We start from the raw sequence: 23,795 nt of genomic DNA on the forward strand, positions 1-23,795 counted from the left end.
CTGTTGCAGAAAACATTAATTTAAATGATAACTGTCTAAATGCTTCAATATCAAGAATGCATGTCTCCTCTCATTTTTGGATTTACAAGCCAAGAAATAAGGACAATAAGCAATGGAAATCATAAAACAAGAGATTTGACAGAAGATGACAAAAGAGAGTGCTGACATTGGCTTGAGGAGAATCAGAGAAAGGCTGGTACTGGAATTCTAAAGTGCCACACAAAATCGTTTTCCCATACCTTATTAGTTTATTCAGATTCTCGAATTTAAGTATTAACTATATCAGTTTATTTACTGGCTCTTTGTTTTCTGTGCCAACCTTGCTGCACTATGTCATCAACTAGAAATGCCTTCTTCATTCTTTACCTCTTCTACTACAGACTGAGGAAAACAGCTTGGGAGCCAGGGTCTTCCCCCACTACTTTCTTGGGCCATTCTTTAGAAATTGAAAATACCCTCTGCCCACCTTTCCTCCATCCTTTGACTTCATTCATTATTTGTTGCTCATTCACCTGATGTTTACTGAGAATCTGCTATGTGTCAGCATCTGTGCCAACTAAATGTGTAGAGTAAGTAAAACATAACACAGGGAGAATTGATTCTTTTCTTCCAAGAACTTAAATCTAATGCTGAACATAGTCAAATACCATAGGGAGTTCAATGAGAGAGAGACATGGGAAGGGAGATTAACACAGACTAGGAGGCTGAGAAAGATTTCTTGGAGAGAAGACCACCATGTGCAAAGATTTTAAGTCACAGGTGTGGCATATTCATGGAATGGGATAAATGATGAGAGATGGGGATAGAGAGGGGCACAGAAGCCTTTTGCAATAGACATAGAAGTACAGACTATATCCAGGGAACAAGGGGATCCCACGGAAGAGTTTCAAGCAGCAGAGAGGCTTGTTCACATATGCATCTTACAGAGATTCTGCAAACTGAATTGTGAACTGGATTAGCAGAAAAACAGTCTAAAAGAAAGAAGGATCAATTAGAATCACTTATATCTCTGGGCCAAAGATAATATTAATTTGAGCTAGGGGAGTGGTAGCAGGGAATAGAAAAATATCTGAGTCAAAATTGATAGGGTTTGGCAATTTACTTTAGGTAGAATTGAAGGGTGGGAAAGATGGCTTCTTGGTTTCTATCTTGAGTACATGATGGGGATGCATTGAGATAAAGACCAGAGAAGATCCAATGGAGGAACATATTTGGGTTTAAATCTGTTAAGTTTCATTTCAGAACTGTTGCATTTGAATTGTCTATGGGAGATAGCAGAAATATCCAGGGGCAATTAGACATATTAGGTAAAAGATTTGACCTGTAAAAAGGGATAGCAGGCGATAAAGTCATAAACTGTAATTTTAGTTTTGAGTGTGAATGATCTCCCCATGGGAGAGTGTGTAAAAAGTAAAAGAAAAGGGGCCTGGGTTTTAACTTGCAAATGCCTTGGCATTTAAGGGATAAACAGAGGAAATATATTTATAGAAAGACAGAAGTGGTCAGAAACAAAAGAATGAGGAAGAAAAGTATGTAGGTAGAACCAGAGATGCCAAAGGAAAGGGCATTTAAGGAGGAAGAACAGTCACAAACTGTGAGATCTGATGAGAAATGTTTACTAAATTTAGCAAGTAGGAGGCTTTGGTGAATGTAGTAGTAGTTAACAACTAAGTAAAAATAATAGGTTGCAGAGTATGTGGGAAGTGAGATAGAGTGAGAGAGGATAGAAAACACTTCCTAGAAATTTTTCATGGAGATGAATAATTCCCTACATATTTAAATCCTATTGGCAAAGATCCTCCAGTGAGGGGATACTTAATATAGGAAGAAGGTGAGATCCGGTGTTCAGATGGAATCTAGAACACAGGTGGAGGGAAAGAAGATCTATGATGCTTTTTCCACGGTGACAGAAATAAGACAGGAGGCTTGAAGCTCTATTCACACAAACAACACCTAGCAGCTCTGTCTTGCTTCCTATTCAAGTGGATGCTGATGTGGGTTGAATTGTGTCCCTTAAAAGATATGTTGGAGTTCTAACCCTTCTTATTTGGAAACAGTATCTTGGCAGATGTAATTAAGATGAGGTTAGAGAGGATTAGAGTGAGCCCTAACTCCAATCACTGGTATCCTTAAAAAGAGAGATTTGGAGACCCAGAGATACACACAGTGAGAAGATGGTTATGGAAAGATGAAGGCACAAATTAAAGTTACATTGCTACAACCAAGGAATGCTAAGTGTTGCTGGCAACCATCAGTAGCCAGGAGAGGGAAGGAAGGATTTTCCTCTTCCTTCCCCAAGAACCTTTAGAGAGAGTATGGACCAACCAACACCATGATTTTTGACTTGTAGCCTCTAGAACTGTAAGAGAATAAGTTTCTAATGTTTTAATTTTATTTATTTATTATTTTTATATTTATTTATTTACTTATTTATTTATTTATTGAGAGAGCCAGCAAGCCAGGGAGGGTCAGAGAGAGAGGGAGAGGGAGAATCCCAAGCATCTTCCATGCTGTCAGTACAGAGCCTGACACAGGAATTCAAACCCATGAACTGTGAGACCATGGCCTGTGCCAAAATCATGAGTCCAATGCTCACTTGATTGAGCCAACAAGTTTCTGCTGTTTTAAACCACCCACTTTGAGATGCCTTGAAACCGTAGCTGTAGGAAAGAAGTACAGATTGCCAAAATCAGGCATTCCTTAGACCAGTATCTAGAGATTACAGCCATACCACCAAAAACTTAGCATTAGAGGCAACTATCTCAAAGGCACCATCAACCCAGGGCTACTAAAAAAGAACAAAAAAAGAAATCTTCCTTAGATCTAAGGAAGACAATATATTAGACAAACATGCATCTTTTCTCATCATGCCATATGGTTCCCTCTTCTGTTCTAACAGTGATCAAGCTCACACCCACAATCAGAGATGATTTTAGATCTACAGATATTACAATGACCTACAGTCAGCAAGCCCAAGTAGGAAGGCCTTTACTGAAGATGCATCTGCCTCTATACTGCTCCTGTCTACCACCATCCTTTTCAAACTGGATCAATGAGAATGCCTTGAAAGCTTCTCAACCTGCACCAAATATTAAATGATACAGAGAGACCAAAGAAATGACCCTTGTCTTTAAGTGGTGACAATTTAATGTTGACACAAGTGACTTATATGCATGAAATACCAAGTGAATATTACAAATCAGAATGTAATGAGGTGCTAAATTGAATAAGGCAGACTATAAGACTGTGAAGCAATTCTGATTCTGGCTCACGTTGGGCAGAGTTGGTTGGGAAAGCTTTGGGAACAAGATGGGACCTATACTGAGATGGATGCTGGCTTAGTAATGAGGAAGCAAGGTAGTTACGTTGCCCTCTCTGTCTTACGCCATCTTAAGCCTGGGATTTTTAGTAGGGCTGGGGGCAGGGTTGGGATATAGAGCCAAAATCCTAACAACTTCACAAGGCTCCCTTATCAACAGAAGCAAGTACAGTCGAATCTACACATATGATAAAAATGCTCTAGTGCCTAACCATTCAAGTTCACAACACCTAGCACTGTCTCAAACACACAGCCCCTGATCAATACATATTTATTGAATGACAATATGTCTGAGAATATTAAACAGCTACCATTTGGAGGTTCTGACATTGTATTAAGTGTTCTGCAGCCCCATCTTTTGTACTTTCTTTTGACTTTTTTTCTTTTCATCAAAGTTTAGAAAAAGAACTCAGTTTAAATAATCAAATAGTTATACAATGTTTGGTTCAAAAATAGCAATCATTTTCCATCACTGACAATTTTTTCCTTCCCAGAGGTAACAATATTTACCAGTTTTTTTTTTTCTTTTACACAGGAGACACTGGTCTTGCCTTTTTTCTCTACCTGCCCAGTACACAGATCTCCATTTCCCCTTCTTTCTTTTAGACTGTTATTCAATGTTGACACTATTATGCCCATGTAAATGATATTCAGAGCTAAACCATGTAGTAAATGATGACTTGATTGCTTTTTTTGGAACTGTCTTTTTAAAATTTACTTTAGGGGTACCTGGATGGCTTAGTCCATTAAGCTTTCAATTCTTTTTTTTTAATGTTTATTTATTTTTGAGAGAAAGGGAGAATTAGGTTGCAAGTGGAGTGGGACAGAAAGGGAGACACAGAATCAAAAGCAGGCTCCAGACTCTGAGCTGTTAGCACAGAGCCTGACACGGGGCTTGAACCCACGAACCATGAGATCAGGATCTGAGTTGAAGTCAGACACTTAACTGACTAAGCTACCCTGGAGCCCTAAGTATTCAACTCTTGATTTCAGCTCATGTCATGATCTAACAATTTGTGAATTCAAATTAGGAACCTGCTAGGGCTTCTCTCTCCTTCTCTTTCTGCCCCTCCCCTTCTCCTATTCTCTCTCTCTCTCAAAATAAATAAGTAAACATTAAAAAATAAGCTTTATTTCAATTTCTATACACTTATCACTCCAGAGACTGATTCCTGTTGTATTACCTAGTTACTACACATTCTTGGGCAAGTTACCAAACCTCTCTGTGCCATAGTTTTCTCTTCTGTAAAACAGGGATAATAGTGATACACAGCATGGTGGTGTCAATGTTCTCTAGACAAAACACCACAATTCATGCTGTGGTCAAACAAAGTTGAATTTATTAACTCACTGCAAGGAAGAATGTGGAGCCATGAAGTGCCTCAGTAGAAGGGGACTATAAGGGGCTGTTTTAGGTGATTTTAGAGAAACCTCAAGGAAACTGGTTCTGCATTTGGTGCCGTCAGAGAGAGAGAGGGTGATTCCATGATCAGACATTTCAACGTATTGTATCTATAGGAAGGGCTGACAATAAGAGGCTAATGCTATAACTGGTAAACAAAGAACAGTAACGCATTTCAGCTTGGAGAAGGAAATGTTTTGAATTTTTGTGTTTGGGATAGTAACCTTGTTTCTGTCTGTGTTTAACCAATATTGTAAAGTGGTGTTATTTTTATTTCATCTAAGCGGTAGAGTGACCTTGGTGAGTTTTGGTGTATTCCAAGACTGTTTCTACTAAAAGAGAGAATACCGTGACCCAGCTGGGGATGCCAGGCTAGCTCCTAATAGCACTTCTGCCTCAATGTTGGCATCACGTTGGTTCCTAGCACCAAGGGCTACTTTTATCTTTCTCAGTGATGAGGATTAGTGAGCTACCATTTATATATAAAGAACATTAGCAAAATGGTTGCCATAGAAAAAGCCCTTAAAGTATTTGTTATGACACTAAACGCATAGGAAACAAAAGAAAAAAGTAGGGAAGGTGGACATAAAAATTAAAAACCTTTGCCTAACCAAGGACACTCAATAGAGTGAAAAGTCAATGGGAGAAAATGCAGAATGGGAGAAGATATTTGCAAATCATACTTCTAATAAGTGACTGATATCTAGAGTACATAACGGTCTCCAATTCAACAACAACAAGTATCTTATTAAAAAGGAGGCATAGGACTAAAGTACATATTTCTTCAAAGACAACACACAAATGGCCAATAAGTACCTGAAAAGATGCTCAAGATCACTAATCATTAGAAAAATGCAAATCAAAGCCACAATGATCTATCACCTCACATGCATCAGAATGGCTATTATAATAAAAAGGGGAAACAGGAAATAAACATTAGTAAAGATAAAAACTGGAACCCATGTGCACTGTTAGAAAACATGTAAAATGGTATAGCCACTATGGAAAACAGTACAGCAAGTCCTCACAAAGTTAAACATAGATTTACTGTATGATTCAGTGAGGTCCCCGGTAGCTCGCTGTGATAGTATAGTGGTTAGTACTCTGCGTTGTGATTCAGTGATTCCATTTCTGGGTGATATACCCAAAAGAGGTCAAAGCAAGTAATGGAACTAGTATTTACACACCCAAGTTCATAGCAGCATTATTCACAAGAGCCAAAAGGTGGAAATAACCCAAGTGTCCATTGACCAACGCATGAATAAACAAAATCTGGCATAGAGATACAAAAGATTGTTCAATCTTAACAAGGTAGGAAGTTCTGACACATGCTGTAATATGGATGAATCTTGAATACACTGTGAAATAAGTGTGCTTCCGCTTCTGGGAGGTACCTAGAGTAGTCCGACTTAATAGAGACAAAATAATATGGTGGTTCCAGGAGATGGGGTGGGGAGAGGAGTGAGTTAGTGTTTTATGAGCCCAAAGTTTCTGTTAGGGAAGATTAAGATGTTTGGAGAGGGGTGGTAGGGATGGTTAAAATAGTGTAAATGCATTTAATGTCATAGAACTGTATGCTTGAAAATAGTAAAAATGGGAGGCACCTGGGCGGCTCAGTCGTTTGAGCATCCAACTTTGGCTCAGGTCATGATCTCACAGTTTCTGAGTTTAAGCCCCACAATGGGCTTGCTGCTGTCAGCACAAAGCCTGCTTCAGATCCTCTGTCCCCCTCCCTCTATCTGTCCCTCCCCTGCTTATGCTCTCCCTCAAATACTATTTTAAAAATGGTAGAATTGGAAGATTTCTAGTTACCTATATATGACTACAATAAGTGTTAGCTAAGCTAAAAAAAATAGTATTAAACCTGACCTTTGCTCAACTGTGTAATTCTCTTTTCAAGATATTTAATGCAAAAAAGTGCCATTTACTATGACAACTGGAGAAGCTTGATTACTTTTACCACTGTTTTACAGGTAAAAAAGAAAAAAAAAGGAGACCTAGATTATGTTGCTCAAGATTACTGTGTTAGAAAGTGGCTGAGCTCTAACTTGAATCCAAGTAGGACAGAGCTCAGAGTCCAACTCTTAAAATTACGGTTACTTGGTATTACTTTGGGGAGAAGTCAAAAGATTTAGCAGGGACTAGGACTCTAACTTCTGTTGAAACTGCACATTGGTAAATGAAATCTATTTTTTCATTCAACAGAGAATTGAGGTATCTCTAATAAGGGTTTGGGGCCACACTTTAAAATGGCTATTGAATGGTATGCAGGAAGCTACTTAAGATTAACTGCAGTTTTTAAGGGACTTTGGGAGAAGCTGAAGCTCTGGATAAAAGCTGTTAGGGCAGGAAACCGTTAAGATGTGGCATATAGCTCCTATTCTCTGGGCTTGCCCAGGACCTCCTTGTGTATGTACCAAGGAGCAGGGACAGAGATAGAGAGGAAGAATGTACACAATGCTTATCGATCTTGGGAATTTTGTCAATAGCAAGATTATTTGCTGAGGAGGAGCAGTTCTGTGCCATATGTCACTTCTATGCTACGCATCTCCAAAGGAATTACCTGTCCATCTCGGCTGTGTTCTCATTTGCACCATGGTACAGAAAAGCCGTTCCAACCTTAGCTGGGCTGGAAACTGCAGGGCCTTCAATCAAAGAGTGTATCTGTATTGCAAGAACGCACATGAGAAAAGAAAACGTCTGATCTCTGTTTGCTGTACTCCTGGGCCAGTTACCAGAGTCAGGGAGGAGTCTTGAGAACCATCATTTCCTGATTCTCAGGGTGTGAGACACTGTTTTGGAGGCCAGTGTGAATTTCTAGGAGCCTAGGTCAGTGCTGGAGGCACCAAGCTTTTTCCACTTGCTGTGGGAATTGCTTTTAACATTTTTCAGCTAAGTGTAACAGGGCCCCAGATCATCTTCTCATCTTCTGCAAGAAAACTGCATGGAGCTGCTTTGCATGACTGTAGGTCTATACTGTCAGTGACCTTGAGGGTGGAGCAGAATCCACACTATCCAGGAGGAGGGGTTGGGGGACTATATCTGGGACAGTCTGGTCAAGCTGGGCACAAGGACCTTACAAAAAAGAATGTCAGAGCAAGAACGGTAACTTAGAGAACTTTTGGGCCAAAGGACAACCTTGACAGGTAGGGAAGCAGAAGCACAGGATAATTGAATGATTTGCCAAAGATCAAGCTGTGAATCAGAGACAGCGCAGAGAACACCGGAGTTCACCAACTTCCATTTCAGAGCTGCCCCATTAAGTCCATGATTCCTAAACTTATCAGACCAGAAGAACACTTGAAGGGAGCCATAAAGTCACAGTTCCTAAACCCCTCTGAAATATACTGAACCAAACTCTAGGGGAAGAGTGTGGGAATATGAGTTCTTTTTAAGCAGAGAAGTTGAAAGGTATTGTGTGCTTTTGTCTTCATTTCTTCAGCCTTTAAAAAAACTGTAACCCATGCCCCTTAATATATTGTTTTCATTGTATTCTGTGTATCTCATTGAGCTACACAAATATTTTAACATTTAAGAGAGGAGTGAGAAAAAAGTTTCTGAAATTAGGAGAGTTGGATTTGAAACCTAGGTTATTCATTTCGCAGCTTTGTGATTTGGGCAAATTATTTAACTTCTCTGTGCCTCAGTTGTCTCATCAATAAAATGGGCACAATGGCAAACCTTACTGCCTTGGTATGTGGTGGTGGGGAGAGGGTCACATAACAGTAAATGAAAAACAGTATATGCAGTGCTTAGCCTCGAGAAACAGCACGTTGGACTTGCTGGCTGAACTGTCCAATGGGCTGGGAACTCCTCTGGAGGAGAAGTGGCCAGGGCCAATCACTGCCCGGGCCCCAGGAAGGGGTCACAGGGACTTCTGAACATCTGGCTCAGATAGCCAAGTTGAACTAGGGAAGAATTTGTAACCAAGTGGTTCAGGCACAAAACAATTCACTGTGCTAAAAGGAATGACGCTGGGTCTTGATTTCCAGACCCTAAGATCACAGGTGAGAAAGGGAGTCTTTCCCAGACAGGTGTAGCCTCTCTGGTCAGGAGTCCTACCCAGAGCATCCACCCAGTTCTCTGCACCAGCCCTGCCACTATGACATGCCCAAGCAGGGTTTTTCAAAACCACCTCATTTAAAGATGAACTATAAGGTTCTAAAGTGCCTAAAAACGGCCAAAACATGACACAAAATAGGTCTATTGAATATGTTTTCTAAAATAAGTATATCCCTCCATGTAGAGACATTCTGATCTGCCCTCCTTCCTTTTAATTATCCATTTTTCCCCATCATACATGATAAAAATTAGTCAATTAATAAAATCAAGAGAGTTACTAAAGACATTAATTAATTAATTAAATATTGAGCATCTGCTATGAATCTGAGATCAGAAACCCTGTGGTGGAGATCTCTGCATGATGGAGTTAAGTGGAGGAGAGAGAAGAGCCTACAAAGGACAGAAGATGAAGTTAAAATGCAGGACATTCGGAGAGGGGGCAAAGCACCTCACACTGTACAATGACTTTAAAAAAGGAGTCAGTGTTATCAGCATAGTGCAATCATCAATGTGCATAGTAATTGCTGTGAGCTCTTCAGAAAATCCAAAACTAAATTAAATTACACTGAGCATAGCTGCTTAAGAGGGCAAGGCAATTTATAGTATATTAGAGGGAAAAAAATTGCTCAAACCTAAATTATAATAAGGAAGAAGTTGTTTCAGGAGCTTAAGAAAAATTTTGGGGACCCCCTTTTTGCTTGTCCCAAATCCAACTCAGTGGATGATGGGTGGGCCATCCTGGAATGGTGTGCTTTCTTTTTCATCAGAAGATAGAAGTTCTAACATATCTCTGGCTATCCAGACAAATTTGTAGCAGAGAACATCTGTTTTTATAGGTCTAACTATAATCTTACAGTCGGTTAATTCCTGGAAAAATTTAGTTATGAGCAATGATATTTAAGGTCTCTTGTCTCTGGGAATACAGTATACATGGCCCTTCAGTAAAACTAAGGTTTATCTATGGATCAAGTTTTATCCCTGGGCTGTGCAATGTTTGGACATGTGTAGAATTGTCTTTTAACTGCAAGTGTTTTCTATGGCTTATGTGGGGGACATTTACAAGAAGTTTTGACGGGAAATTCTTTAGCATATGTATTATGGCATGGTACTGAGAATTCAGTCATCTGGGATGCACACATCATCTCTTCCAAGAAAAATTTCTGTCTGGCCTCCCTATGAGGATATGTAGAATTTCCCTGAAGCAGGTGATTTGTTTTCATCTCATGAGTGTTATGCATCTTGTCCTAAATGAGTTTTCCTTTTTGCTTTGGTTTCTAGGAAGCTTAGAATCAAGTTTTCTGCCTATCTGAAATAATGGAACAGGACTTTACAAATGAGCCTGTACATGTTTCCCACCTTACTCCCCATACATTTTTTCCTTCACTCTTACTGTGTCATCTAATTAGAGTTTTCCAGTAAAAAATGTTATAAGCTATCAAACTTTATGGTATTTGTTAAAAGGGCTTGGGGCACCTTTAATGCACAAAAATGAGACTCTCCGACTGAGATTATCTCCTTTGCCACATAGGACCAAGCGAAAGGGTCCTGACAGAGGCTTCCTTTTTACATTCCTACTGTATAGTTTGATGTTACTAATGAGGGTCCCAAACCCTTTATTTAGACTTAAAAAAACCCAAAACGTAATCTTTTATGAGAGGGGAGGTGAGCCAATGTTTTTAGATTATAATGTGGCTGCACGTATATTTTTTGCCTCATATGCTAATAGCTAACTGCAGACCCTATTCTGATTTGGAAGGTTGTCTTAGTCTTCCATCTGCAGGGGCCTCCATTATGCTACTGCTGGGAACCAGATTTTTTTCCAGATGAGTTATTTCATAGGATTTGAAATTATGCTTTTGTATACAAGAAACATCTCTGCAGCCAACCAGCCCTGGCAGAAGGTCAGAACACAGGATGAGCCACTTGCCAGAGCTCAGCTACCTGGAAGAAAATGCTTGAAGGGAAAGGAAAACACCACTCTTCAAACATCTCACCAGCCATACGTGGGTATCTGTTCAACTGGCATAGATTGAGGGAGCAATTTGGCTCCAGAGGTGCTGAGGTTTTAGTACTGTCCACTAAAAAATGCACTACAGTCATAGAAAATAATGACAGTCAAGTCATAAAGGTGAAGTTTTGTTGTTGCTTTGAGGATGTTTTCATGTTGTCTAAAACATTTTAGTTGTATAGTTTATGTCTGGGTTGTCTCTTTGGAACAGAGGCTTTTGGGGCAGGAAATGTGCACAGCAACTCTCCTAATGATGGGCTTCACTAATGTCAAGTATTAACAGTAACAATAAGAGGACACATTTTTTTTACTGTCATGTATGGGCTGAATATGTTGGAAGAGGTTTTATTTCATCTAAGAGACAAAGATCAAATTAATATCAGATTTTCAGAATACAAGGTCACTGACAAGAAACCAACTTAAAAAAATTCTGTGTAATTAACCAGCTAAATGTAACACAACCAATCACCTGGTCATTTTGTTTGTGCCAAGACACCTACAGAAAATCCAACCCCTCTCATCAAATTTAATTGAGAACACCCAGGCACAGCTCTGTACTTTGCATCTTCTGTGTTAAACTCTATTTTCAATCTTTTATGTCAAATCTAAATTCATGGCAACTGCATTCAGATCTTGATAGAATCTCCAAACCACCCTAGACCCCAAATCCATTCCACAAGGCACACACACACACACTTAGGAGTACACATATTTGTACTTGATTTGCACTCACTTAGCTAAGCCAGAGTCAAGAATTTTGAATGACTGCCTCCTGGCCAGGGCTTTAACAAGTTTTCACATAAGTAGCTGCTGAAAACAAGGGTATTGCCCAATTGGGTCTTCACCTCTCAGGTGAAGAAATCATATCCATATAGCTCTTGTTTGGGATGAAAATGGACCCTCAAATGTTCTGCAGTATCCTCCCCTGTTACTGAAGCTTAAATTGCTATCAATCTTAAGTGAGCTGAACAAATTGATGTGAGTGATGAAAAATGGATAAGTTTGACTCCAAACACACAGAACTGTTGTGTCCACCAAAATGAGGTCTTGATTAGGCAGAAAGCCAACAAAAATACCTTATCAACAACTTACAATCTGATACAATGTCAAAAAGGAAAATAAATCACTCAGTGTTATCACTGAGAAACATTCTGGATGGCCCTGAGATACAAACTGACCTCTCTTATGGAAATCATCTTTGCCTGGCTATCCATATATGCATAAAAGGATATAGTTTTTAAAAGCTCATTTTCTCCCTAATAATTGTCTGTTTTTAAAAAGCTATCAGCAGGTGCACCTCATTTCAAAAGCCTCTTGTCCTTCATAATACAATATTCATCACGATTACATAGTATGAAATAAAAAGCAGCAAAACATAAGCGAGGATAGTTCAATTAAATGCAACATAATCTCTACAGCAAAAAATGGTTCTGTAGCTAAAATCAGGTTCCGATGAAAGGAAAAAGGGAATATATTTCCACATATTTTTAATTATATAGAATTTCCTCAAACATGATTTTTCATAATATATTCCATTAAGTTAACATCACATTTGAAGAAAGAGCATTTTCCGATTTCATTTTAAGCCTGATTTTGAGCAATTACAGTGTCATTGTTCCGTGGTAGAAAGGTTGAATTCATTTACTGTGTGGTTATGCTAGTTATGATTGATGTCTCTTCTCCAAATGATAAACCAATCACCCCAATGATGTAATGTCATTTTAAGAGTGCCATAATCACATTTCTCTCAAACTAGAAGCTCTGATGAGTTCTAATAAAGATTTATGGTAGATTAAAGGCCTCCATAATATCAACAATGGATTGCTCATTTGATGAGAGATTTGATTAGGTAATTTTTTTGAAAAAGAATACGAGTTTACTAAATATATCGGGCCTGGCTTTGAAGAAGGGCACGGGCCATCGTAGGGAGCAGTCCATCATGCCATCTTCAGAATGAATCCTCTTCAGTGTATTTGGGAGGTCCTCTCTAATGCAAGGGTTGAGGCCGGTGGTGGCACATTCTCATGGATGAAGCCTAAACACAACCTCACCAAAATGCACTCTTGGCATGGAAAGTTCCTTATTGCCTTTGATAGGACATGTTAATTAACATCATGAGTGGCAAATAGAGAAGATAACTCCATTTGGGTCAGGAGCAATTTATTTCTGCAAATGTCTCTCCTTGGGCCATTGGATACTTAACCCTAGATGTTGCCCACTCCTATGTTTGTGTGTTTCATGAACATTTCACCAACAAGACATCAAAATAAGGCATGATTATTGCTGACTCCAGGACATTTTTACCTAAGATCTGGAGACTGGGAGCTGCAGTAGTAGCCAAAAAAATCCTCAAAGGTGGCACAGAACCTTGTGACCACTTCCTCTGCTCTGTGGAGGTGAAAACCACCAGGAGAACTAGAGCTTTCAAGGCAATATTTATCATGGTACCATGTGATCAGCTTGTTAAATTCAAGTGAAGTGGCACATGTTGAGGTTATAGGAGAGGTCACCCCCCGAACACTTTAGACTTGGCAAGGCATTCAGTATTCATGTCAAGGGAATGCATTTTAATCACAAAATCATCTAAACAAGCAAGCAAGAAAAAGTCAGAAGCCAACCATCAAAAAGCAAGAGATCTGAAATGCACACAAATTGGGCACGTGAGGGTGTCCAGGGTCACTCGGCTATGACCAGAACGGTAGTAATACAAAATTCAATATTCCATTGTCTCTCTGCACTTCACCTTTGAGACCTGAGTGCCCTCATGTGCAGCAGTAGGCAAATTCCTCTCACTGAAGGAGGCTCAAGCCCGGTTAAGATAAGCAAAACCTCTTCAGTAACTGCGACCTTCAATAAATGTATCCTGGAACTGCAATGCCACAAAGCAACAAACATATTTCACCTGATGCTGCCCACACCACCTTCTGCCCAGCCCTTGAGTCAGAGTTGTCATTTGGCCGGAGACATGAGAATGTCACGTAGGCAACACCGCACATTCAGACAGCACAGTTTCCTTACCACTGCTGGAGGCTTGCTGGGGCCCTGAGCATGCTCTGAGCAGGTATGAATTGGGGGAGAACTCCTCATCAGGATTGGTGTCCATGATTTGATGGGAGGTGTTGCTGTCTAGCAATGGCATCTGGCAGCTAACTGGTGGAGGATTATGGGAGCTAGGCAGCTGAGCAGATGGGAGGAGGCTAGACGAGGATGTAGGTGGAATGGGACGACCTGGGAAAGAGGACAGAGGGGTCAAAGGTCAGCAATGAGTGTCATGAGAGCATCCAGAGAAAATAACATTGAAACCACCTCACAATATAAATATCCAAAAAAAAAAAGAAAGAAAGAAAGAAAGAAAGAAAAAAAGAAAGAAATGCTTCAAATGTATTTTTTCGAGTGGTTTGATGTTTCTCCAAATGTCCAAATTCATTCTGCAGATAGCTACATATTTCACAAAATGGGCATGAATAAAAATATCCATCTATAGGACTGAATGCAATCAGTCAGGAAAACATCCATTACTTTCTACCTTCCCTGTTACAGCCCTACTGTAATTCTCTATAATCTCACCCTGGACTCTCCTTTACTGGTTTCCCTGCTTCCTCTCTTGCCATAGCCCCGTACACCCATCTACTCCCTACTGTCCACATCCCTTCTCTAAGCAGCCAGAATAATATATATATTTAATGTTTATTTTTGAGAGAGTGAGTGCAAGCATGAGTGAGAGAAAGGGAGAGATAGAGGGGGACATTGGATCTGAAGGGGACTCTGTGCTGACAGCAGAGAGCCTGACACAGCTTGAACTCATGAACTGTGAGATCATGACCTGAGCTGAAGTCAGATACTCAACTGACTGAGCCACCCGGGCGCCCCCAGCATAGTATTTTCAAGACAGAAATCAGGTGTCATCACTCTCCTGCTTGGAACCCTTCAAAGGCTTTCCACTACATGTTGAAAGAAACCAAAGCTCCTTGTGATGATCTACGTATTTTGTCTCTTCTAGCACAAGCTGTTTCTTCCACCTTACCTCCAATAGTGGCCCTCTACTTGCCCTATTATTCTCCAGCCAATGTGGCCATCTTTACTTCTGTTGCTTGAACATGCCATATCATTCTGAGTCTTTACATTTCCTGTTCCCTGTGTGGAATACTGTCTCCACCTGCCATCTCACTGATATTCACAAGCCTGCTCCTTCTCTTCAAACTTTTCCTGCTTGCCTTCATGAAAGTCTCTCACCTATGCCCTCTATCCTATTAGCCTGTTTAAATTTCTTCATGGCTTTTATTATTATCTGAAGGTGGACATCTGCCTACATTATTCACCCCTGTACCCTCAGTAATTTCCTAAGGAATAGTACCTGTGGGATGAATGAGCAACCAAATTGGTTTAGGGTAGAGGTAGAAAAGGCCACACATTTGCATCCTAAAAAACTGGCTAATGACCCCACTCTCTCCTCCACCATCACTGTTTTGTTCTTGTTTTGTTTTGCGTACCATGGGGGAATTCCTACAAAGCATGGCTACTCCAGGCAGGAGGAGGAACAACTAGCCCACCAGGTGGTGGGCAGTCACTTGGAGCTGCTGGAGGGTCAGAAAGATCTACCATGCAGAAGCCTGCTGCAACCTCTCTTTCACATAGCAGGGAGCTCCTGGCAGCCAAATTGCTGAGTGAAGATAATTGCTGTGTGTACTTTCACCTGATTCACCCTTACATGTTGGGGTCCTTGCAATTGCTTGCATGCAGGTTTGCTCATGTGGGAAGCTCAAAAAAATGAGCCAAGACTAGCAGCCCACGGGATATGCCCTAGAGCTGGAGGTGTGGAAAGAAGGGTAGGGTATTGAGAAAGCAAACCCAAGAAATCAGGTTGCAGTTTCAACTCAGACAAGAAATGTCTGAGTCAGAAGAAATGTGGTTTCCTGCTTTTAGATGTACCACATATGTGAATATGTTTTCAGCACCTCAAATGGATGCCATTTTTTTGGTTTCCACTTTTACAATTGTATTCCTTGATCTATTCCTCAGGGCATTAAATTTTATCGATAGATAAGTTTGGTTCAGTAAAATTTATAAGCAACTCTTATGTATACTCCATTCAATATTGAGAATATAAAAATAAGACAAGGGCCTGGGTGGCTCGTTTAGGTGCCCAGCTCTTGATTTTGGCTCATGTCATGATCTCATGATTCATGAGATCGAGCCCTCCCTACGGCTCTGTGCTGACAATGAGGAGCCTACTTGGTATTCTCTCTCTTTCCCTCCCTCTCTGCCTCTCCTCTGCTTGTGCAAACATGTGCTCTTTCTTTCTCTCTCACTCAAAATAAATAAATAAAAAATAAGACATCATTCTTACCCTCATAGGGGTCACAGCCTACTGGGGGAGGCAGACAGGTAAGTACATCATGATAAAGAGGAGGCATGGTGTTGTGGAGGTGAATTAAAGGGACACTTGGTCCAGCCTGGCCAGTAAGAGGTCAGGGTGGAAAGTCCAACAAGAATTCCTGGGAAAGTTGATGCCTGAACAATCTTTGAAACAAAAGAAGATGGACCTCTGGTGAGAGGAAACATGACAAACAGTAGCATCGAGCCACCAAGCCACTAGCCTGTTACCCACTTTGAGGGTGGAAGTTGCATAAAGAGACAGGGAATAAGAGACTCTTACAGCTCAAATGTTAGGGGCTCCTGTCCAGTAACACAATTAACAAGTCATCATCCTTGAAATAGAACAATGGATAAGTGGAGTTTGATTTGAAAAAATCAATTTATATATAACAGTTTGGAAGTCATGTAAAGCATGATGTTCTTACCAGAGGCTCTCACAAAAGTAGACTGAACACATCAGAGTTACATCAGAATTGGGGCTAACATTTAATTAATACTTCTCTCACACTTCTCCCTCTACCAACTATCATCATCATTAGTATTTTAACTGCCAATGTTTTTGTGTAATGACTATCTGCCCCTCACTGTGTCAGCCACTTTATATATAGCATCTCATTTATTTCTCAAAATAATCCTATGAGGTTAGAATTATTATAATCCCCATTTTGTGAGTAAAGAAACTGCGGCACAGAGCAGTAAAATTGCATAGCAAGTGACAGGGACCAGGAGTCAAACTCAGGTTTGTGTGTGTCCAAATCCACCATCCTACCACTCTATATCATGTTTGCCCTAACAGCATGCTGCTGCTGCTGCTGCTGATGGAAAAGGAGGAGAAAAGATGATGATGATGATGATGATGATGATGATGATGATGATGATGACGGCGACGGCGACAACCTACAAGGAGGGGGGAGGGTTGGTTTCCAAATCATGTTTCCTGTTTCCCATCTCCTACTCCCAAGGCACTCTCATGATTTCAAGTAAGAAGGGTTTCTTTGAATAAATGGTTATTTATAGTGGTTATCATCTGGAAGAGTTCAAAGCTTTTCTTGTAATTTTATTATGAAGTTCAAAGTGGTTCCTTCATAGCAGTGTTACCCTGTGCCTTCTTCAAGGCTCCTGAATGTGGAGGTGTCCTGACCAGGACACTGTGAAGTCAGTGTTGATGTTCACTTAGAAGTGAGACTCTGGTAAAAACAGATTTTAACTCACAGTCAATAGGCTTTAATGTTTGTATTGTGGAGGAATATCTGGAAATGTATGCTGAAGAACAAGAATGGCTGGAAGCCAATTTTTAAATTCCTTTGAGTGACTGAGGTGGAACTGAAGTTCAAGCACAATTTTATAGGCTCCTGATATGATAGTTGCTGTGAAATCACTCTTTACATGAACTTTTTGAAATGTTATTCAGCATAAATTCATTTCATATAGTACAGACAGAACTGCTTTTTAATTTATACAAATACAGACAATGGAAGAGCAGTCATACCACAATGGAAGCACCGGAGTTATGTCGATGTATTGAAATACACATCATGGAACTGTCTGATTCCTGTTCCTTCCCTGCCTCCTTTAAATCCACTTGTTAAATCCACAGTTACTTTGGTAACTCCTTAAGTTGCTTAATGGTACCTACCATTACTTGGGAAATTTCCCTGTCCCTAGATCTGCCCCCAATCAAATTGTATGCTGTTCTCTGTTTGCTATGTCATTTGCTAATTTTGTTCACTTATGCTACATTTTTCCCCCGACTATTCCAACTGACAGAGACCATCTGTACAGACACAAACAGGTTCCAAAGTACAGGGGGAAAAGTTGGAACTTATACAGGCTCACTTTATAGACCATGATTTCTTACTAAAATACCTTGTGTGGGATGGGCATGTAACCAGGGGTTATGTACTTACCTGGTTCCCTACTTTATGCACTACAGAGGCTCTCTGAGCCCCAAACTATTTCTGAAGTTTTACTTTGAATGTTAGAGAGTCCCCAGCAAATAGAGGGAACCTGGGTTTAATTAATCTGTTAAAACAGCAAGAGGAAACATGCAAAGGCAGCAATATGTCATTCATTAAACTCATATGGTCTTGTGTATGTGTGGGTGTGTATGTGTGTGTCTTTTCCAAGATCCCCATGTAAATCAAAGTCTAACTAATTATCTGTGTGATTGGGTTCCCCCACAATCTTGAAAATGGAGACTAATTTAGATTTTACTAATTTATCTTTTTCCAAATGAGTAAGATTTTGAGACAGTTTCAACTCATGAAATATTTGCTTAAAAGGCCTATAGTTGGACAAAGCAGTTCCCTTGCTAACTAAGATAGATTGGTAGTTTTGGAATGCTGCATTGAGAAGGATTCTGGGGAGCCCTGGGTTCAGTGGGAAACAGCTTCACAATCAATTAGGAAAGTCATCTGCCAGGAGTCAAACAGAAGGTGCTAAGAGCTTATTTCCCATCCATGACCCAGGCCTTCATTCACCAACAGCATCGGCCATACCTGAAAACTTCATCATGCACCATCTGTATTTGAAGGAACACCGCTATAATTACCATAATCTCAATTACAGCACCATTTTCCCTCCTTAATCTGATTTGGATCCAACTTTAGTTCTCCAAGGAAGGGCCACAATCACCCCTCCATCCCCAAAGAAGTAAATATTATCTGTGAAATTGTTGTTCTGCTCAAATGTTAATACACTCACTAATTTATGGTAGGGTCCATGCTGCAGATAAATTCCCTGAATTCACTTAAAACAACTGGTTTCTTTGTCATTCAAAAGATTAATGGCAAGAAGATATTAAAATGATCTGTGTAGACAATGCATGATTGATCTATGTAGTGATAGGGTGTCAGAATATTTGATGGAACAGACAAATTGATCAGGAGACACTAAGAAAACAAAAAAAGAAACAAAAAATAATAATAATCAACAAAACCCAATACCAGCAACAAGCAAACCCAAAATAATAATTTCAGTGGCTATATTACCACTTAAAAAATGAGATCTTCTTTTGTGCTAAGAACTGAGCAAAGATTATGTATTTTCTTTTCAACATATACAACTTTTCCATGAAAAAAGTACTATTATCACCCCCATTCACAGATGAAAAAATCAGAGGCTTGAATGGGCTAACTTTCCTATCATTGCTCTGGTAGCACGCAGCAGAGATGACTGGATTTGAATCCAGGCAATCTGATTCCAAAACTCAAACCTTGAATGGTTCATTCTACTATTTCTGCATCAGACAAGAATTGCTAACGAATGAATGGGATGTGAACCCTAAACTCATCAGTCACCTTTGGGAAGGTATCAGTGAGGTCATCCTAGGGGAGGTAAAGGGGCAGAATCAAGGCTCCTCCTGGGAATTACCACAGTGACCACTCATATCAAATAATTTGTGAAGAGAGAAAGCAATTCGTGGACCAGAAACTGGAAATTCTAAATGACTTTGTATGTTCAAGAATTTAATAAAAACACTTTATTAATTAATAATATTAATTAATAAAAAAACTTTAGCTTTTTAGTTAAAGTTTAGTATTGCAAAATAACTGTATTAACATAGACTAAGCAGTTGGTTAGAGAATTCAAATAACTGTTTTAATGGCATTTCCTAGTACTTTCTGCTTATTTGTCTCACTGTTTTCCTCTCCAAATGTTTGAGGTCTGTGAGGCCCCTATTTTTGATGGGGTTAAAGAGAGAGGTACCTATTTGTGTAAATAGAAATAATTCCAGTATCTGGGATATTGCCTTCCTTTTGCTTGTAATCAATCAATTTTTTTAGAAATAGGGGCTTGCTTTTGAGTTCCATGAGAACATGTGGCAGGAAAATGCATCAGTTTTTGGAGTTATGCCTAGCTCTGCACATGAGGTTTGCGGAGGACTGTGTGGTGGGACATTCTTCAAGGTACGAAGGGCTCCGGGGATGCACTGGGGCATGGCAACCATAGTGACTGCCATTAAAGGCACAAACAAGGTACCCTGAAAGTTTAGCTTAACTCCCTGCCTCCAGTTGAAGGGACTTGGCTGAAGCCACCACACATCTGTTTAGCCTATATTATGCACTAAGTATCAGACTCAGGGGTTTTATTTATACTCCTTCCATAATTATTACAACACTGTCTAGAGATATACCTGAGAGTCAGAAGCAAGATGGCCACTCAGGTGTGTGAATTGCCACAGCTACTTAGGTTACTCCTAAGCCTGCAGTTGATAATTTATTCCATTCTCAATTGCCACCATGACGCAAATGAAACCTTGGACTCCTCTGGATGTGATCTTTTGCAAATGTTCACTTTTGCCTTCATGCATGAAGTATTTCTGTGTACTATGCAACCCATTCCTAACTTCTTGGCCTGTTCATTGTTTCTGTCCTCCAAAGCCCAAGTGAGGAAGAGAAAGGCACAGACTTTGGAGCCAGGCTGACTGAGTTGTGCTACTTTCTATATGAGTTTCAGTAACTTATTTCAGTTCTCTGGGCATGATGATAACAACGATAACTTCACACACTGTTGTGAAGAGTGGAGAGAATAGAATTGTGTTTGACACATGATAGGTACAAGGGTCTAGAGGGAGCTAATGAACTTGCAGCTTATTGTTTCCATTTTGTTCACAAACAACTGCTGTGTGTGCATGGGTGTGCCATAGGTAGGGAGGCTCTGGAAGAAGCTGAGGCTGAAACAGCTATCTTACTGCTCAAGGTGAGAGGCTGCCTGAGAATGAAGTCAACAGGGGGGCAAGCAGAGATGTGATAAGAAGGGAGAGACATTCTTGATGGCATCATTAGAGTACCTAGAATCAGCCAGGCTTGAAGCAACAGTGCCACTAAACTTTTCAATATATGAACTAATTTATTCTCTACCCTACCTTCATTTTTTGTTGTTTTGTTCTTTAAGCCAGCTTGAGTTGATTTCTGTCACTTAGAACAAAACACATCCTGCCTAAAACTCATCATCAAGCCCAAGTGAGAAAATGACTTGGCCAATGTCACAAAGTTATTTAGTAAAACTGAAAATAGATTCCAGATTCTGTCTCCAGTATTATAAGAATTTCATGTTCTGTAAGCTGACTCACTTCCTTTTAAATCACAAGAAATCAAATATGTGGGATCCCAGAGAAACCAGTTGTGGTGGAAAGTATCTAGATTTATAAGAATATTGCCTAAATATCTCTAAAGAGAAGAGGAGAGATACAGGCAGGTAGCTGTCTACTTGTTACCCATCAAGCATGCACTATAGTAGCTGTTTGTCCTCAGTATTGGAGAGAAACTCAGATTACCTTCTAGCAGGTGCTGGGCCTTACATACATTGATCTTGGAGTAGGGCGAGGGGTACTAACTTCTTATATACATTTTCAATTTTTAAAAAAAGAACAGAGACAGTAGTTTTGATTATAATTGTAGAATGCAGATGACTACAATGAATATAGCATCTTAAATTAACATAGAGACATATATACATTTATATCTTATACTGATATCATATTTTATGTATTCCCTGTACCAGTCTGCTTATATTTAGTGCCAATGTTAGGTTGTATCAGTCATTCTTAACAAGAGACAATTTTGCTCCCTAAGGGACATTTGGCAATGTCTAGAGATATTTTGATTGTCACAATTTGTTGAGGTGGGGAGAGGATGCTACTGGCCTATAGTGGGTAGAGACCAGAGATACTGCTAAACATCTTACAATGAAGAGAATAGTTTTCCACAGTAAAGAATTTCCAGGCCCAAATGTCAGCAGTGCTGAGGTTGAGAAACCCTGGGTCAGCAGGAGTGATGGCTTTAGATTACTATACTTTATGTTACATGGTCAATACTTAAGCTCTTTTTTCCAAATGAGAAGAATTGGACAGATATTAGATGTGAAAATTTTGATTCAGCCAGAATCAGATCACTCCCCCATCACCACAAGAAAAGTTCAAGCAAATAAGCTTACATGTCATTGGGACATTTCTGTTAGAAAGCAGGAGAATTTCCTCAAGCTGAGTCTAAGTTGTCGCTGAGGAAAATTATAGCATGCCTTTCTCTGGAGCTAGGAGATCTGTTTGTCATGAAATAGCCAGGCTGTCTTCATAGAGGCAAGAGATTCGGGGGAGAATGTTCCAACTCAGTTGTAGCTTATTGAACCTCACCTGAGGAATTTTCATGATAACCCCTCATGTCTTCTCAATGAGGCGATATCAGCCTAACTCATTCCATATCACCTTGTTTAAAGTTCTTATTTTTACAGAAGACCTAATTGCCTTCCCCACTCACACTTCACTGAACTCGCTAAAGCCCAGCTAAGCATTTCTTGGAAACAAAGTGTTTTTAGATGGCCCTGACAAAACTACCCTGATTTCCCACAAGCTATTATACATAATTTATTTGAAGAATGGCAGGCTGTTGGACTTGCCCCAGTGACAGGGCCTCTTTCATGAGAGCTAGCATGAACTGTCTTCACAGTTTGAGGCTCTATGCATTTGGGTGTTGCTACTACATCTAACAACTTGCATGTTTATATGTCACATCTTCCTAGAAGCATTGCACTTTGGAAAGTGTCAAATATAGATCAGGCTATAGATGGAAGATAGACTTTATTTTTGAACTAACATGATTTCTATACTTTTCTAATGCCAGCCCTTTCATATTCATAATGCCAGGGGAAACACAGTGATCCTGTGAAGCTTCCCCTATTGAATAAGACACAAATCCACTTTACCTGTGGTGACAGAATCCTCAAATACCTTCTGAACAGAAATCCCAGTTGCTTGACACATATACCCAGATCCTTTAAGATGAAATGGCATTGTTATTTTGGTGATGTGTAGATGTCTAGATCAGTGCTGTCCAATAGAACTTTCTGTGTTGAGGGGTATGTTCTATGTCTACAATATTTAACACATGAAGCTATTGAGGCCTTGCAATGTAGCTAGTTCATTTGAGGAAGTGAGTTTAAGTTTATATAGCCATAGCCATATATGGCCAGTGGCCACATTGGGCAGTATAGTCTAGACTATGACTCTAGCTTTCCAGTTATTGGTGTCCCCCACTCCTATGTTTCTCCTCTCTACACAAGCGCTAACATATTTCTGATTGTACAAATTTGTTCACATCATGCTTCTTCTTTCAAGAGTATCTACAGGTTACAAGATAAAGCTGCAACTCTTGCATGGCCAGATCTTCCCATTCCCTATGCTCTAGTCACATCAAAGCTACTATACTATTGAATGCCTATCTTTCTCTCCTCCAAACCCTCTCAGTGCACAGTAGGTATTCCCTTCTCACTGGAAGTAACTTCCTCCTGAACACCTCCTTAAAGACTCAGCTCAAGTATAATCTTTTTTTAAAGATCACCGTGCCCAAAAGTATCCAGCACAAACTTCTATTGTTGTACAGTTGACTCTTAAATAACATGGGAGTTAGGTATGTAGATAACCCATGCAGTAAAAAATCCACATGTAATGTTTGACTTAACTACTTGTAATGATTAATAGCCTACTGCTGACCAGAAGCCTAACCAATAACAAACAATTACACATAACTTTGTATTTATACCTATTATACACTATATTCTTAAAGCAAAGGAAGCTAGAAAAAAGGAAATGTTAAGAAAATCATAAGGGAAAATACATTTATAGTACTGGA

At 39.8% G+C, this 23,795-nt stretch overlaps 1 protein-coding gene across 1 annotated transcript in view; it reads right to left on the reverse strand.

Annotated features, from left to right (window-relative positions):
* The window catches only part of TENM2 (teneurin transmembrane protein 2), a 1,222,720-nt gene that overhangs the window by 357,452 nt on the left and 841,473 nt on the right, over positions 1-23,795 (reverse strand). Inside the window, exon 7 of the mRNA XM_029942895.1 lies at positions 13,810-14,019. Coding sequence (XP_029798755.1) covers positions 13,810-14,019 — 210 coding nt within the window. The remainder of the gene's footprint in view (positions 1-13,809; positions 14,020-23,795) is intronic.

The sequence above is a fragment of the Suricata suricatta genome, chromosome 6, assembly GCF_006229205.1.
Source record: "Suricata suricatta isolate VVHF042 chromosome 6, meerkat_22Aug2017_6uvM2_HiC, whole genome shotgun sequence".
NCBI classification, from domain to species: Eukaryota; Metazoa; Chordata; class Mammalia; order Carnivora; family Herpestidae; genus Suricata; species Suricata suricatta.